This window comes from Falco rusticolus, chromosome 11 (genome assembly GCF_015220075.1).
Source record: "Falco rusticolus isolate bFalRus1 chromosome 11, bFalRus1.pri, whole genome shotgun sequence".
Lineage (NCBI taxonomy): Eukaryota > Metazoa > Chordata > Aves > Falconiformes > Falconidae > Falco > Falco rusticolus.
Window position 1 is genome coordinate 30470736 of NC_051197.1, and position 16416 is coordinate 30487151.

Below are 16416 nucleotides of genomic sequence, written 5' to 3' on the forward strand. Positions count from 1 at the left end.
GAACTAGTAGAAAGATTATCTCTGCCAAAAACAAAAAAAAAAGAGGCAAAATTGAAGTGAATTATTTCTGCTGTTCTACCTTTTTTGCATTCATTGCGAAGCTTAATGAGCACTGCTACCAGCAGAAAGAAAAGCAGTAGGAATACACAAGTGGAATCGTGGTGGGAAAAACAGTGAGGGTTTTTGTTCTGGTGAGACCATCGCCTAGACCTGGTACATGCTGTGCTGCTTGGAAGGGAACTCAGAGCCTCCCAAGTGAGAAAGGGGACATCTGCTGATCATTGGGCAGAGTACTGCTGGCTGGCAGCAGTGGCCAGCAGAAGGCTGTGCAGCTTACGTGCACCCTGCCTAAATCCTTTTTTTTCACTGCAGTAGATGACAAAAAAAAAATTATAAAAATAATCAGTTTGCAGGTGGCTTCTTACAGATTTACATCTTTTGGCTGTTTTTCAGGAAGCAAAAGTTTATTTTACAGACCTTTTCCCTCAGTGGGAGCTCTGATAAAGTATTTCTGCCACTGATGTAATTCTGCCTTAAAAACTGTAGGAACCTAAATGTCTTTGAGACCACCTCTGGCCTTCTGTCAAAATTTATTTAGAGAGACTGGCACATGGGTGTATATGCAGACAGTAAGATTGCAGTAAATTGTTTCTTGGGAAACTTAACTAAGAAAAATACAGAAGACAACCCATACCCTGCTGATGTGTGTAGGAGTAAGATTGCATTCTCAGCGATTGACTGAAATAATTATTATAGATGGTGAAGAGATTTTTAGTCCAAAGTGGGCTAAAAGGGGTCTTGAGTATCCCTTTGTCTATGAGAGTTGGATTTCATCAAGTGCCATTTTGAGCTAAGAGAAATCAAGGGAGAAATAATTGACTAAACTTTCAATCTACCACAAAGTTTGATGAATATCTGGTGATTTCTGGTTAAGCATGATAATTTTTTCAGCCTGTATCAGTTTTGTCCACTTAACTGTGGCCTGAAACATACAGCTGTGTTCCAATCAAGCTTCAGTAAGGAATTCAGATAACAATGTTTTAAAAACCTGATAGTGACTTAGTTGTCAAAATATTAATTCCTGAATCCAGTAGTTCTGAAGAACCAAATACCAATACTGCTCCAGTCATTTATTTCACAGTAGGTACTTCTGGAACATTTAAATTGAAGGAGTTGTTAACAGTCAAACATTGGGCCTTTTAATAGAGGGGTATGTTCAGCTCTTGGTTAAGCGTACTTGTCTTCAGGTATCTCACGTGGTGTCTCTAACCTTGTCAGCCTCCTCAACACAGCAAGTACAAGACATACATGTGCAGAGACATGAAACAGAGAGGAGGATGCCCCCGAGGGGCCAGCTGCACCTTTGCACATTCACAGGAGGAGCTAGAAAAGTAAGTGTTACCTCTTATAGCAGAAATGGGTCCAGTCTCTGTTTTGTCTTACACGTGAGTCATGCGTGCCTCCTGTACTCATTCCTTGATATCACTTGTCTGTCATGTTAGCAAGAAATAATTTGAAAAACTTAGCAGTCATCTCAAGTTTTGGAATTGTTTGTTCTTAAATACAGGATATTTTGCCTTGTTCAGCAGTAATGCAGCTCTGAAAGTCTTATGTTGACACGGGTGTTATTTGAGACTTTGGAGGTGGGCTGTTTTTCTTATTTCTTAAGTGTGACTAAACATGCTGTCTGCATCCATTATGCTCGTTTATTTGTGTGTACTTCTCATCTTGCCTTTATATTCAGCTAGGTTCCTGGCAGTTCTCCAGATGGCAGGGGTTCTCTTGTTTTTCTGTGCTGCTAGGGCTATCCAGAGAGCTAGAAATTATCATTGCAATTTGTTTTTTTCCTGCAACAGTTATTCTTTGAAACTTCTTGGCAGATTGCACATGCAGTAACCTTAAAGTGGTTAAAGCTATTGTTGAAGGGTTAAAAGATGGTGGTCATACAAAGCCTGCAGTAAATAAGCTACATGCATTACAGATCAGGAGGGGGCACCCAGTTATCTGCTGTTCTGAAGGTTGTCTTAACTTTTTTTAAAGTAAAATGGATTATTTAAGAGTTGAAAGAAAAAAATACAATATAATTTATACAGTACATAAAACTTGGTTTTCAGGCTAAAATAGTTAATGTCTTTTAAAGAAGAGGTGTTTTTTTCTCCAATCAGAATAAAATGCCAAAGATTTGGAAATGTTATGCAGCTTTTTTAATTTTCCTTAATCTAAAACTTGAAACATTATTATGGCAGTTCATTGGCTGTATAGCCAGCATGCGGTGCATAGGCAAGACAGGAAGAAAAAAATAACAGAGCACATGGTGTTAGAATGACAAAGGCAGTTACTCAAATGAACAGAGAATAGGACTTTGATACTTGTGTTCTGCAGAAGCAGTTGGGGTTTTTCCTCTTTCGTCATGATGTTAAGAAAATAGAGATTGGTGGTGCTGGTTTGGATGGTTAACAAGAGTGGTGAGTCAGTATTAGTATCTCTGAACTAGCTGTATGTATCAAGAAGGGCTGTTTGTCAGCTTTGCAGATGTAAGAGACTTGTTTTGTCCAGACTGACTTGTATGTCTTGGTAATAATGTTGTCATGGGGTGGTTGTTCTGTTTCAAGGTACAGTGGTTTCTGTAGGTGGCTGGGGGACTTCTGAGTTCAAATTCTTCCTTGTACCTTTTATCTTGGCTTAATTCCTTTGAGTAGATACTGCATTAGGGTTACTCCTTTTTAAAATGCTTAGTATGAATAATATGCATTACCATTGTTATGTAGTTCCTGTATCTTACATGTAGCTTTAAGTTAGCAGGAGGATTATGGGGAAGTGTGTAGTAAAGCCTTAGATAGCAAACTGTAGTCTGCACTTGCTTGAACAGCAGCAGCTCATTCCCCTCTGGACAAGGGACAAAGACCCAGTATACATAGGCATATATGAAACTTTTTTAGATTATTTTTGTGTCCTGCACATGTGGAGACTGCAACAAAGGTTCATAAACCTGTTCAGAACAATCCAGAGGGCAGCATAGTACTACTTTTATTCTAAGTATTTTTATCATGAGAGGGTGTTGTATCAACTCTTCCTGTCACCTTTGATTGAATAGGTGTTTATATACGTGCTCCTGTCTCTCTTGAGCATTCTTTTGTGTTCTAGATGAATGGGTGGGGATGGCCAGTCCTCCTGTCTTAAAAGTAGTGTGCAAGCGTTCAGAGAGTCAGGAGCCATTGGACAATGTACCTCCAGGGGACCTGATGGGAGGCAGACATCCAGAAGTAACTGGCAGGGAGAACACGGCAGTGGTTTCCCAGTGTCCTGCTGCTGCTTTTCAGGGAGCAACTGGTTTGGGTATTGAGCAGGATGCCCAAGTAAAACCCAAAGTTCAGCCTGGGAAGCTCACTTGGCTTGCCTCTTGTGTCCAGCTGACATGAGATGCCAGAAGAACTTCTGAGCAGCATGTTTAGAAAGCTGTAGTCTGCCCCTGCTCAAGTGCTTCTACTGTGGCGATGGCCTAATTTGTTTACTCTCTTTTAATGCATTCTGAATGATGCCCACTGTCAGCTGTAGCTTGAATTTATAGTGTGATTATGTGGGCAAAGATTAATCCAGACAGGAAATTGGGAGAGTTAGGAAGGTGGCTAGAAGACAGTCAATGAACTCTTAAGAGATCAACGGCTCAAATTTGTACAGTGGTATCACACTGTCTGACTCTATGCTCAGTCATATCTAAAAAACAAAACAGCCACAAAACCAAAAAAGAACATTTTGCTTCTAGTATTGCTGTTAATTCTGTTGCATGTGGGCAAATACAAAGACTATCTGAAGATTGAGCAATAGAGTATAACAGCCCCCTTTTGCTACAATAATGCATGCACCTTCCTAGGCTGTGTTACCATCTCGCTTAGCTTGTTAGGTATGATATCAAAGTGTTGGCTTCAACCCTGTTGAAGAAATTGCCTCTTGTTCTGCAATATAAACAGCAGGAACACGCAGGCCTACAAATACACCCTCCCACTTGCATTCCGGTGTCTAAGCTAACGGCAGGATGTTTAGTGGAGGACTTTCAACTCTGGAATTTGCTCTCTTCAGTGCTCCAGTGCCATAAGTCTGCTGATTTTTGTGGAACATTAGTTAAAAGGTTCATGCTTGTTCAGACTGTTGTCGGAAGCAGTTACATTTTTTTGAATTACAGTACGTTCAGAGTTTTTGTCTCTGCAGTCTATTTGTCAAACCACACAAATGGTATAAGCTGTGTATAGTATAGTAACATAAATCTTAACAAACTGCTTTAAAGGATAGCACATGCAAATAAATACTTGACTTGGCTTATTATTGGCCACATGATGCACAAGTGAATCCTCATTATTTGTCACTAACTCTCTGCTGTTACTTTCTTCTCTGAATAAAATGGGCTTGAATAGTCTGTGGTCTATATTCTGAAGCTTCTGTTACTATAGGTAGTATTTTGTGTGATGTTTGGTTTTGGTTTTCTTCTGTACAGTTGAAATGCATATATGTACAGGAAGTAAGACTTTAAACTTGCTGCGTGAGGTTTAGCTGTGAATTCTTGGTGGAGTTGTCATTAAAAATCCATCCTTGTTCTTCTGATTGAAACTGCTATTAACTGTTCAGACAGCAGTGAAGTTGTAGTCTAATAGATATTCTTGCAAGCCCTTAGGGAGCTTGAATTAAAATTTGAAACTTTTGGTAGCATCTGCGTTTGCAAAATCTTGAAAATGCAATTCCTTTTAGTTTCTTGTTTCAATTTTTTCCTGTGTGGCTTCTTTTTCTGAAGATTCCGTAAAATGAACAAGCGTCTGGTTCCCAGAAGACCCCTGAGTGCCTCCCTGGGCCAGCTAAATGAGGTGGGCCTGCCTTCAGGAGCTATCCTCTCGGAGGAAGGGGGAGTGGACTTGCCCAATAGAAAAGCTTCTGCTCTGCCAAATGGAATTGTGTCAACAGGCAGCACGGTGACGCAACTTATTTCTCGAGGGACTGACTCCGGTTATGAAACTGCTCTGAAGCCAGGGAAGATGGAACATCTGAGTAGCAGTGCCCCTGGATCTCCTCCTGACTTGTACGGGTCTTCCTAACTTGTTCCAAGTGTCATGTGTGTAAATATGCAGTAGAAACAAAGTAAACCCATTCTCTAGAAAAGAAATGGAACAGGGTTTGTTTTTTGTTTGGTTTGGTTTTGAGTTTAAGTGATTAAAGAGTAGAAAATTAAAGCTAAAACTCTTAAACTGCTTTACTCTCCCCGTTTGCTTATTTTAATTGGAGAAGGTGATGTAAGCCTTCAGAACATGGAGTATAGGCAAAGAACAGTGTTTTTAAGTAGTGTGCTATATCAGGCCTTAATGAGCAGTGCCATCTTTCTGCTTTTTAGGCTGGAATCTGTCCCCAAGAGCTCTATTTCTGCCTTGCCAGTGAACCCTCATCCTGTACCCCCTCGGGCTCCAACAGACCTGCCTTCAGTGTCTGTCACCAAGCAGTTGCAAATGGTACCACGGGGGTCTCAGTTGTATAATACTCCACAAGCGGATATGTTTTATCAAGATCCTAGAGGAGCTGCCCCACCATTCGAGCCAGCACCCTACCAACAAGGTAGGTTTTGAGACCAAGCTCTCTTTCATCTTTGTACTGATGTTATTCTTCCTTCCCACTCTGCTGTTTACTTAAGCCCCAAGTTGAAATTGTCTTGCATATCGCATGGAGTATAGGCACTAATGTGGTGATGGTATAATAAAATAGAAATTGACAGGCTTTTTGTGTCTTGACTGAGGACTTTAATGCGAGCAAAAGCAGAGGTATCCATCCAGTGTAGCAGATGCTCCTCTCTTCAGTTTTTCCTGACTGGGCTAGGTCAAGGATCTAATATGGTAAACCTTAATTCAGTTTGAGTTGGGGGGCAGGGGGAATGGAAATAAACTTTAACCAGCAGAGGGGTTTGTGCTTGAGGGATGAAAATACTTACGTCCTTAATGAAAAGTGTGTGTGTTTCATAAATGTCTGCATGTGTATGGGTAGAGACAAGTGAAATTAGAGAAGGGCAGGGCGCAAAAAGAAAACATCATAAAAAAAGGAACTAAGAGGAAAAGTTTTACGAGACCAAGCAGAGAAAGATAATACTGAAGGGGATTAAAAGGAAAATTTATAGCTGTATATAAAGACAGGGAGCTATTCTTATGCAGCATAAGATTGGAGAGATAAATGATACAAAGTGAAGTTAATATGAAAGAAAAATAAGAATGAAAGACCAAAAGAAGCGGAAAGAGAAAAAAAAAAAAAAAACCTAGAAAGGAAAGGGGGCTGGGGGTACAGACCATTTTTGAGAAAGTGACAGAGCGTTTTGAAGAAGGAGAAAAAAACTTAACATTTGATTGTGTGCAAATGAAGATCTGAGGTTGTCCACAGAATTTGATGTGTGTGGTGTTGACCATGTGTTCATATTCATGCATGCTTTTAAATTATCCAGAGATCGCAGACAGATTACTAAAAGCGTCAGGTAACTAAGAGGTGTGATGTTGGAAGTCTTTGGTGATTCACGGTACTGAAATTTCCTTCTACTCTTCAAGAGGTAGAACAATTCTTTAGGTAACTTTAAATAATAGTTAATCCAACACAGGCAGTGGCTCTGATACCTTGGGACAAATAGAATTTTACTTGCATAAAATAGAGATACGCAGGCTAATCTTCAGTTTACTTTTTAGGTCTTGTCTAGCTAAAAGCATTCTTATCAATCTGCAGAGACATTATTTCCATTTGGTATGCTAGCAGCACCTCTGTGGTACCTGTGGTGTGCTCAGTCACACCACCTCTTCTCCAGCTACTATACCTTTTACACCTTCCTGAGATCACATTTAGATGGTTGAACCGTGTCACTTGAGCTTTGGGTCAGCTTTTGCTTTTTCAAGGTTTTCTGTGGTTAATTTTTGAGTAGAAATACGAGTTACAGTGAGGGAAAATAACAAATGTGAATTAATTTACACCCTTCTCTTCACAATACTTGTAGACTCGAGTATTTGAAACAGGTTTTTTTGTGGATGGTTGCGATGATTACTTTCTGTATCCTTTTTGTGTTTTTTCCTCTTGCCTTATTTCAGGAGTTTACTATCCCACTCAGTCCATGTCTCGCTTTGTCCGACCTCCTCCATCGGCTCCTGAACCTGGTCCACCTTATTTAGACCATTACCCACCCTACCTTCAGGATCGTGTGGTGAGCCCACAGTACACGCAGCCACAGCAGTATCCTCCCATGGGACAACCCATATACCCACCGCACTATGACAGCCGTCGCGTGTATCCCCCTGTCCAGCCGTATCAGCGAGAGGAGATTGTCCGAGGAAGCCCTGTACCCATTGAAATTCCACAAGCAGCTGTACCATCCTACGTTCCTGAATCCAGAGACAGATACCAGCAAACGGAGGGTTATTGCCCAGTGGCTCCGCATCTCGGTCAGATCAGACCTTCATGCCACAGGGTATGGTTTTTATGTGGTGGGTTTGTAGTTGTTTGAGAGAGAAACTATAAACTACTTGAATATTTTTGCAGTGAAGTGGTGGGTTTTGTGAGGAATTAGAAGTTTGAACTTTAGGGAGGGGGTATATTTGATGAAGCTGATCGGAATCTGGAAAGCTGTTTAGTTACTGGTCAACTCTGTAACTGTGATGATGTTAATATGTAAAAGAGTGGGTTGCTACTTAGTGCTCAAAGTAGAAGTTGTCGTGGTTTAACCCCAGCTGGGAAACAAGCACCATGCAGCCGCTTGCTCGCTTCCCCCGACCCAGAGGGGTGGGAAGGAGGATCGGAAAGGAATGTAAAACTCAAGGGTTGAGATAAGAATAATTCAATAGCTAAAGCAAAACCCCTGCATGCAAGGAAAGCAAAGCAAGGAATTCATTCACTACTTCTAATCGGCAGGCAGGTGTTTGGCCACCCCCAGGAAAGCAGGGCTCCATCACGCGTAACAGTTACTCGGGAAGACAAACGCCATCATGCCAAATGTCCCTCCCCTCCTTCTTCCCCTAATTTATATACTCAGCATGTCATATGGTATGAAATACCTCTTTGGCTAGGTCAGGTTGCCTGTCCTGGCTGTGTCCCCTCCCAATTTCCCGTGCCCCTCCAGCCCTCTTGCTGGCAGGGCCCAAGGAACTGAAAAGTTCTTGGTTTAGTATAAACATCACCCAGCAATAACTAAAAACATCAGTGTCTTATCAACACTTCCCCCATATGACTGCAAGGGGGATGTGCCATACTGGAACACGTTCCAGGGGAAACTTTGCGAAGCTGGAACACAGAGTTCATGTTGAGCTACCAGTGACTTAAAGATTAGTAATTTTAAAAGTTAGAAATGCTGGGTTAGTTGAGGATCTAATCAGTTGTAGGCAAATAACAATCCCTGCCTTTGGCATGTCTTGCACTAACGCTGGCCAGTGTAGGAGCATCTGTGTCCTATATTAAACATGAAAGTTAACAGATAGACTGGATAATAACAAGTAATGATCACTTCATTAATGATACTGTCTATTCGCTGTATTTTTCCTTTTTTGCAGTATATGGTTATCGTATTTTATTCGGGTAAACAACCTTTTTGAAATTACTAGTTTCGTGCATTAATGCTTCAGAAGCTTTGTAACGTATTTCTGTCTTCATTTCAGCCTCATCCCAGCCTGGATGAACTTCACCGACGCAGAAAAGAGATCATGGCCCAACTAGAAGAGAGGAAGGTGATTTCTCCACCTCCTTTTGCATCCTCACCAACCTTGCCTCATCCTTTTCATTCAGAGGAGGTAAGCATATTTTGACAAAAATGTGACTTGCTCTCATGTTTAGAAAATGCTTCGGAGTTTTTGTGTGCTAGTAGGTGAAGACAACAAAAAAATAGGAATGGTGCAGTGTTGGCAAGTGATGGGGGATGTAGATTTTGTGCTTCAGATGGGAAGCCCTGATAGTGCAGTCTCCAGTTTCTTGATTGGCTGTTGGTTGCCGGATCTACCAGTGATCCTAAGCTGGTTTTGGTGCAATGAAGGGAGTTAGTTTTGAGCCATTATTAATTGAAATAGTCAGTCTTCACCATTACTGGACTTTGCTTTGTTTGCTTCTGACATGTTTAAAATTAAGTAACAGCTTGATAGAAGTTTGTGGGTTTTAACCAAGGTCAAAATACCACTTCTATACTGGCCAAGCGAACAGTCAGCACTGGGAGTGTAGCCAGGTGATCAGAATTTCTTGTATTTCATGCTTGCTCTGGCCCAATTCCAAATGGTGATGTATTAATTAAAAAAAAAATAATCCTGGTGGTGTTTTTCAAGTTCATTGCTGTTGAAATAAGTAGTGGTGGCTGTGAAGCTGCTTCTTCCCTTCACTTACAGAACCAGATCTTTGTTTTCGTACAGTACTTGGATGAAGACCTGAAGGTAGCTGGGAAATACAAAGGAAATGACTACAGCCAGTACTCTCCCTGGTCCTGTGACACCATCGGCTCCTACATTGGAACCAAAGATGCAAAACCCAAAGATGTTGTGGCAGCGAGGAGTGTGGAGATGGCGGTATGTAGGGATGAGGGGAGCACAGAAGAAAAGCTGATTCTTCTGTGGATTGGGAGGGACTCTTTTCATTTGCTTTCCAGTATGCTGGCAGTGCCTGTATTTAAGCTCAGAAGTGCATTGCAGTCAACAAATGCATCTGCAAGTGTGCAGAGTGCTTTGTTTTCACAGCTATCAACAGTCCTGCATCTGTGTAGTTGCTTTAAAGCTCTGGGTAGAGATGCAGGCTAACCACTCTGCTCTAAAGGCATGGATAGCAAGAGATACTTTGCCATGATTCTTAACACTTAACTTGAAATCCAGAAATTGCTATGTAATGGCAGTTTGTTAATTAAACGTGTCCATCTGTACTTTTTTCTGTCGGGGGAGATGTTGTAACTTAACTTTGTGCTATTAATTCCTTTTGAGGTGATTGTTACTGTTGTTAACAACATCTTTACTTGAAGGAGACTCTGTGATTTGTGACTACGAGAATACCCAAAACTTGCATGAAGCTTTTGAGAGAGGTGTAGTCATAATACCAGGCTGATTCTTCTTGAGGGCAATTTCTAGCTCTATGCTGTGCGCATTCAGTCCTTCACAGAAGCCATGGGTGTCTTACTCTGAACTTACTTTTGCTGCTGCCTTTTTGCTAGGTCAGTGTTGCAAAAAGAAGGGACTACTAGGGTGTCATTATTGGGAGTCATGAATGTGAAGAAAAGAAATAGGATTCTGAAATACCACCACTGTTCTTTTTTTCCTAACATTTAAGCATCACTCAACAGCAAGAGGTAGGTATGTAGCATGGTAGCCCACGCAAGTAGGAAGACTTTCAAGTCTTCAAGAGAAAGGATTGTTTAGTCTGAGGGACATTTTTACAGAGATGGATCTGGTTTTCTCCTTCAATTCCCATCTGCAAAAGTGTTCAATCATCTTTTGTTTATATATTGTCACTGTCATGGCGACTCTTCTTTGGCCAATAAGGGGAGGGGGAAGCAATCTTCTGTGGACAGGTGCTCACCTATTGCAACCACTTAACTAAATGATAGGATTTTTCTGTCTAGTTTCTTCTCTTTGTGCACAAGCAGGCTTCCCTGTTTCCCATCTGCCTTATTGGAATTAAATGCATCTGGTTTCTGTCCACTGAATTGCTTTCCTGTAAGACCTCAAAGGCACTGTGTGAATGGGAGCAAAAAGGAGGCTTTTCTCTCAGAAAAAGCAGGGCAAGAAAAGGCGTTTCTTTGCAGCTTTGGGGTTTTTTATGTCCTTTTGCTCTCTGTCCTACACAGCGTGTTTGCCTTGAGTTATAGTGCTGTCACGTTTGACCTGGGGAAGTAAGGTGGCTCAGAATCAGGTTATTGCTTCCAAGTGGCAGTGTTCAGGAACCAACAAACAGCTCTTGTCTTTCATCCCTGCTGCTAAAAAACTGTGCAAACAAACTGGAACTCAATTAAGAGAAGTAATAGAGTTTTGGAGAAGCAGCCTCCTTTTTCATTGCTAAACAAAGCATTCTTCTGCCCCCGAGGTAATTTTCAGAGAAAGCAAATAGGATCTTTGCTGCTCTTCATTTTTCGTTTCCTCGCAGGAAAAAATTCTCAGGAGACCTTTACTGCAGATGGCGAGTGAATTAATTCTTCCTTTTTTTAATTGCTCATAAGAGATTCCTTTTTTCAAGGATAAGAATAGTATCATCTAAGAGCACATAATGCTGGATTTTATGCAGATAGCATTGCACCTCTACTGTGTTCTTTCCCCCCACTCAGTATATGGAAATAAATTAAATTGGTACTGTCATCCTATGGACTCAAGGTTGATACAATATTTTTTTAGAATTCCAAAGTAGATGGTGTCTAATGCCTGTTCCAGTTTCAACATGTTACACTTCTTGAGTTTAGCTTCCAACTCTGTTGTGACTGCCATTTTCACCCCTTTATTCCTCCCTTAGTTATCTTATTGTGTCTGTTTCTAGCAATCCTTAACGTCACTGAAAGCTTGCAGAGTTTCATTTTAATTTTGGACCATAATGAAGTTTTTAGCCTTCAGTCTGTCCTTTTTGTGTAGTAGCCCCACTTACCTTGTTCTTTTTATTGTACACAGCACTGTGCTACAGTTTTACTTCTTCAGCAGTCTTAACTCTGTTTTGTAAGTTCTTACCATGTTACATTCTCTGGCAGCCAACAGACAGCTTCTCATTTAACTAAGTGCTTTTCCTTTTTTTTGTGTGGTTGTTTTTGTTTTTTTTTTTTAAATCTGTTTATTTCTTTTCACTGTTTTGTGTTTATCTGGATGGGGTGATTATTCTGGGGGTGGGGTTTATTTGTTTTGTTTTGTGTTGAGGAGCCTTCTTAAAATCAATTTTTATTCATGGAACCAACCCTTTGACATGTGTTTTTAAGTTACTCCAGGTGACTTCTCCCGTAACTGGCCTAACTTGTATCTCAGGAAAAGCTTTGTTAAAAATCTTTATGATAATGTCTTGTTTCTTCTTCTCAGTAAGTTAAATCACATTGACTTACCCTGCTAAATCGAGCTTGTTTTCTATGCACATCATCTCCCTTGTGACTGCTTGACAGAGGTCTGTGAGTAGAGAGGGAACATTTTATCTGTTTATCTATATGCTAGCCCGTTAAAGTGTTTGAGTCTGAAGCTTAGTTAGAAACTGTGATGTTCCAAGCAGTACTAGTAGTTAATGAAAAATGTGCCTGAAAAGATGTACCAGACATCCCAAGTAAGTGCTGTGCTGCGTAATTCCCATTTTGAGTCATCTCTTAAGCTGTTAGATGATATGGTTGTTAACACTTGCCTTCAGAGAAATTTCTTTTGGACTTTGGAAGGAGGAGTGTATTCCTCAGAGATGCCCGCTGATCTCGTCTGACTTGATTCTGGAGGGGTTTTTCCCTTCTGTCCCATTAGACTTTCCTCTGTCTTAATTTCCTTTTGCTGCTGCTCCCTTCTCTTGGATTTGTTTGTAAATAATTATGCAACTGTTTCACAGTGGTGGTAGTAATTGTCATCTGAAGTTGGGAGTGATGTCTCGTTAACAGTATAACAGTGGAGTTACAAACTGAAGAATTGGAAGACTAGTTGAAGGATGAAGGGAATAGAGAATACAAAAGAGACTTACTGTACTGGTACCAGCTTGTAAAAGGAATGTGGGTTTGTTCATTTCTGAGTAAGTTTTTGACTGCCTTTTCCATGTCTTGTCTAGAACATAGATAGTAAAGCCATGCGTGACCAACGATTAGACATGCAGCGAAGAGCAGCAGAGACTGGTGATGATGACCTCATTCCATTTGGAGACCGACCAACTGTGTCGAGATTTGGGGCTATCTCTCGTACTTCCAAAGCGATGTACCAGAATTCTGGTCCCATGCAGGCCATGGCTGTTCAGGGAGCTACCACCAAATCGGTCATTTCAGGTACAGTGTGTGCTCTTGGATTTTCCTGGCTGTTGCTGTATCCTTTAGTGCTATGGCGCAGTACAACTGGAAGTCAAACCCTGTAAACTTGTTTCTTGTCTTAGAAATATAGATGAGATGTATGTGTTTACACTACTAAAAATAACTCTAGGTAGGGCTATGCTGAGCAGCCTGAGGAAGAAGGCTGCTGCAATTTTCTGTCCCAAGGACAGGTTTGTGCATGTGTTGGTGACTACTTGTTGCTATTTGGAAAAAGTTAATTTGTTCTGCTGGTCCCCTGTGGTGGGAGGTTTTTTAAATCTGTTGTATTACAGTGCAGAAACTTACTGCTTTCTCAAGTAAATAATTCAAAAGCATCATAATGAAGTACTGTACAGCACTCCTACTTTATGGATAGTTGCCGCTGCAAGCTTAATGCAGCCAAGGTTTTGTGTGATGTTAGGCAGAGCAAATAAAGTAGGAATAGTTTATATTTTCTAACCATATGTATAGTGTGGCTGTATACCTTAATCCAAAAGTGGTCCTTTTTTGAGGTGCACTAAATAATCATAACAAAAAATGTAATTATATTCCTCCAAACTTCCTTCTAGATTTTTTTCGGGAGTTAGCTGCTGGGAACAAAACAAACCCATGTTTGTTTAATTCACATAGTGAATGTAAGTTTGTGTCCCTGTCTCTCAGTGTCTGAAGTCCTTCACAATCTCACACTCTGGGAGACTATCACAAATCTGTTGGATGTACATGAAGGGTCATGCATTATGCACATGAGACTAGTGACATGTTATGTTTCTGTATTTGTTTCAGCAGAAGAAACATTAGACCAGCACTGTTAGAGGGTTGGCCTTTCTGGTTATTCTCTAATGTCTGTCCAGTTCTGTGTATTGGCTGAACTACTTAAAGGATACTTCTGTAGTAATGTGACATGGATTTCTTTCTGTTCACTGACAGACTACAATCCTTACGGAACTCACGGTGGCTGGGGAGGCTCTCCATATTCTCCTCATCAAAATATACCTTCTCAGGGACGTTTCAATGACAGGTAGGATTGCTTCGTTTTAGTTTACCTTTTTTAAAATTTTCTTTATCTTTTTTCTATGCCAGCTGAGTAAAGCTTTTTTTTCCCCTAAATCTCCTTATTTTTCCTTTTCTGATCCCAAAGGGAGAGACTGTCCATGTCAGATGTGGCTGGTCATGGGAAACAGTTACCCTCAGCAGAACGAGAGCAGCAGCTGCGCATGGAGCTGCAGCAAGTAGACCATCAGATTAGCCAGCAGACACAGATGCGAGGACTAGAGGTTGGTGCCAGTGTTTGGAAGAATGGTGAGGGGTGGTGTGATGGTATGAGAGATGAAGCTGGTAAAGTTGCTTTTCATGTGTTGATCTTTCTTTGATTGTAATACTACTCAGTAACAATACTTAATTCTGTGATGTCAGGCATCAGGACTATGGTACAAGTCTAAACCTCTCTGCTTAGCAGCAGAAACTTCCCTGCATTTCAGCTGGAAATTGACAACATACTTGAATCTGCACTCTATGCTTATTCATGTTTGCTTTCATTCTCTCTCACTTCCCCCCCCTGCCCCGCCCGCCCCCTCTGTTCACCTGTCTACACGGAGTTAAACTTGTGGTGTAGATAACCTGTTCCTCTTGGCTTTACTGCCATTGAAAATGTGTGATTTTATGTACAGAAGTCTTTGACCTTCATCTGTTTCATGTTTGGCTTCGTGTTGTACCTGTTTCTTCCTAAATAGCACAAACCAGAAGAGTCAAGAAAATAAATATCCAAGATATTCAGCTTGAAAAATTAAAGCTTAGTATTTTATGTCTCGTTGTGTAGAAGAAATGTAGTAATTTGCAACATGAGGAAGGATGGGAGTCTGCATTCATAAAAGAATTAATGATCTGAAATCTTTGTATTTTGTGAGATGCAGAAGGGGAAATGTTAAGGCATAATCAAAGAATTGTTTTAACAAAGCTTTAGTTACTTTTTTTTCCTCCTTCTAGGAGAAAATCAGTAAATATTTACCAGAAAGCTATTCTAGGTACCTCAGCAACTGTTCATATTAATGTTTTCCCAGAAGGAATTGCTATAGGTAATGGAGAACAGCTTCTGCTGAAGGTATAGTTACCTAAGAACACATGTAATAGAGGAGGGTTATTGCAGAGTAATTGCAAGAGCTCACAATTTTTAAGTTGCAGCAGCAGTTACAAGTAGTACGGATTTCTTAGCTAAAACGTAACTCATGTTCTTGTGCTCTTGTTTGGGAACAAGAGGAGAAAATGTTTTAAATCTTGCATGTCTTCCTGTGCCATAATACAAAAGTATTGGAAAGTTGCAAAACCCGTCAGTAGCCTGCCTCTCCTGCCCGTTATTACTGTGATTGTGTCAGTGTTAAGTCCTACATAATTGAGTTTTGAGCATTGATTTATTTTTTTTTACCGTAACTTGAATTTCTCAGAACTAATCAGCTATTTTGAGTAATAACAGCTTTCTACTGTGTTCAAAGTGGCAAGTAGGTACTTGGAATCCAGGAGGCTTTGCTGATTTACTTGTTACAAGGTTGTAGCAATTGCTTAATTGAGTCACAGCATGAAGAGCTAGATTGTTGTGCTTTCTCAAATGAGTGAGCATTTCTGCTTGAAGACTAGGCACATGTTTGGTTGCATGGAGTAGTAGATAGTGTGTTTAAATGCAGAGCACACACTTACAGAACTGACACCCAAGTATTAGCAGATTTCTGAAGCGGCTGATGGGGTTACTGCTTTTACTTGGCTGCTAGTAGCTTGCAACTTGTGAATAACTGTCGTTGCTTGCCCCTCTTTGTTTCTGTGCTTCCTAATCTGGGTCAGTAAAGCGCTACAAATTGACACCCACATCTCAAGATATTTTATATGATTTAGCAATAATTCTGGCTCTACTGTAAAACTTGATAAATTCTACTATTGTAAAATAAAGCAGCAGATTTGCTTATCTGCTGTTATCTTTTGTTCAACAAATAGCTTACAAAGAGTAGTGGTCTTGTTCCTGTGCTTTTAATCTTAGTTTTGAGCAGCATATGGGGAAAACTCATGCAAACTTATTATAGTAAAAGGTATTTAACACTGCTTATTTTAAAGTGAAAAGAGAGTCTGTAAAAAACGTTTGAACTTGCATTGGAAGTGATTTCAATTGGGACCTTATTAAGCATGGAGAGAGGCAGCCTTGGGTTTGCAAATAAGCAATACTCTAGAGTTATGGCCTAGAGCTCTTTCTGTGCTTGGTGTGTTGTGTGCTCAGTTGTGTATGTGCTTGGCTTTATGCATTTAGGCTGTTAGTAACAGGCTGCTGTTGCAGAGGGAGGCGACTACCCTGGCAGGCCAACCACAGCCCCCACCCCCACCTCCCAAGTGGCCTGGGATGATCTCAAGTGAACAGCTGAGCTTGGAGCTACACCAGGTGGAAAGGGAAATTGGGAAGAGAACCCGTGAGCTGAGCATGGTGA

The 16416-nt window shown here is 40.7% G+C and overlaps 1 protein-coding gene across 9 annotated transcripts in view; it reads left to right on the plus strand.

Annotated features, from left to right (window-relative positions):
* RC3H1 (ring finger and CCCH-type domains 1) overlaps window positions 1-16416 on the plus strand; it is a 66114-nt gene that overhangs the window by 39066 nt on the left and 10632 nt on the right. For 3 of the 9 annotated variants that reach the window (XM_037403618.1, XM_037403621.1, XM_037403620.1), the window contains exons 9-18: window positions 1279-1391; window positions 4784-5065; window positions 5375-5592; window positions 7092-7468; window positions 8649-8780; window positions 9369-9539; window positions 12724-12934; window positions 13883-13973; window positions 14094-14229; window positions 16242-16412. In XM_037403618.1, the coding sequence (XP_037259515.1) occupies window positions 1279-1391; window positions 4784-5065; window positions 5375-5592; window positions 7092-7468; window positions 8649-8780; window positions 9369-9539; window positions 12724-12934; window positions 13883-13973; window positions 14094-14229; window positions 16242-16412 (1902 nt within the window). The remainder of the gene's footprint in view (window positions 1-1278; window positions 1392-4783; window positions 5066-5374; window positions 5593-7091; window positions 7469-8648; window positions 8781-9368; window positions 9540-12723; window positions 12935-13882; window positions 13974-14093; window positions 14230-16241; window positions 16413-16416) is intronic. The other 6 variants (XM_037403622.1, XM_037403623.1, XM_037403625.1 and 3 more) reach the window with 4 other exon arrangements.